Source organism: Tribolium madens, unplaced genomic scaffold, assembly GCF_015345945.1.
Source record: "Tribolium madens isolate multiple individuals breed KSU strain unplaced genomic scaffold, Tmad_KSU_1.1 Scaffold_1;HRSCAF=32;Tcas5.2_LG8, whole genome shotgun sequence".
Taxonomy (NCBI): domain Eukaryota; kingdom Metazoa; phylum Arthropoda; class Insecta; order Coleoptera; family Tenebrionidae; genus Tribolium; species Tribolium madens.
The window spans coordinates 3,301,956-3,303,228 of record NW_025400984.1 but is presented as its reverse complement, the minus strand read 5'-3'; the positions used below and the strand labels follow the sequence as shown (position 1 = coordinate 3,303,228).

Below are 1,273 nucleotides of genomic sequence, written 5' to 3'. Positions count from 1 at the left end.
CTATAAAAGCTGTGATAAACCGACAAATTCTAGTCGATCGCCATGTCTTGCATGACTTTTGTCCTTTTCCTGACCTTTGCCCAAATCTGGGCCTCTTCTATGCACCCTCGTCTCCCCACTTCCTCCAAACCCACCGCAAACCCCGACGAAAAAACATCCAGTTTCTGGATTCAAAACGCCCAAAAAACCGTTCGTGAGAAAATCCAGCGTCCACTGAACCAAAGTGAGTTCACCTCTCACACCCACCCCTTGACTAATTTTCAAATTTAGACGTTGCTAGAAACGTGATTCTTTTCCTGGGGGATGGAATGTCAATACCTACGGTGGCGGCGGCCAGGGTGTACCAATCCGGGGAAGAATCGGAATTGGCTTTCGATAAATTTCCATACACTGGATTAGCTAAGGTGAGCTCACTTGAAACTCTCCRACCACTATGACGTTTTTTCCAGACGTATGCSGTTGATAGACAAGTTGCTGATTCGGCCAGTACGGCCACGGCCTACTTGGGGGGAGTTAAAACAAYTAATGGAATGATCGGAGTTGGACCGGAAGTGAATTTCGGTGACTGTGAAGGAATGACAAATATAACAAACCACGCCTATTCTGTAGTCTACTACTCGCAAGAGAAGAATAAAAGGACAGGTCTAGTGACCACGGCTAGGATCACAGATGCCTCACCTGCTGGTGTTTATGCTCACACTAGTGACAGGAACTGGGAAACTGACAGTGACATCATAAACGATGGCCAAAAACCGGAAATATGTTCCGACATTGCCTCCCAATTGATATTCGGAGATACCGGAAAGAAACTAAATGTTGTCATGGGCGGAGGCAGAACAAAACTCCTCCCCAATAATATGACAGATGAGGAAGGAAACAAAGGGGAAAGATCAGACGGCGTCAACTTGATCGAATCATGGCTAGACCAACGCCTTAATGTCACATACGCATGGAATCGAAGCCAACTCAACAACATCGACGCAGCTAATTTTGATAACCTTTTGGGTCTTTTTGCCCATGACCACATGAGCTTTAACCTCGAACGTGACACTACCAATGAACCATCACTGGCCGAAATGACCACGGCTGCCATTAAAACCCTCAATCGTAACTCCAATGAGTCCGATGGCTACTTTTTATTCGTAGAGGGCGCCAGAATCGACATGGCGCATCACAGCGGCGCAGCTCGGTTAGCCTTGGATGAAACAATCGAATTTTCTAAGGCTATCCAAGCCGCCGTTGACTTAACCGACGAATCAGACACTTTGATTGT

At 46.6% G+C, this 1,273-nt stretch overlaps 1 protein-coding gene across 1 annotated transcript in view; it reads left to right on the top strand.

The window, feature by feature from the left end:
- The first annotated feature begins 42 nt into the window (after window positions 1-42).
- Window positions 43-1,273, top strand: part of LOC123004075 (membrane-bound alkaline phosphatase-like) — a 4,816-nt gene continuing 3,585 nt past the window's right edge. The window contains exons 1-3 of the mRNA XM_044397190.1: window positions 43-223; window positions 271-404; window positions 450-1,271. Of these exons, the coding sequence (XP_044253125.1) occupies window positions 43-223; window positions 271-404; window positions 450-1,271 (1,137 nt within the window). The remainder of the gene's footprint in view (window positions 224-270; window positions 405-449; window positions 1,272-1,273) is intronic.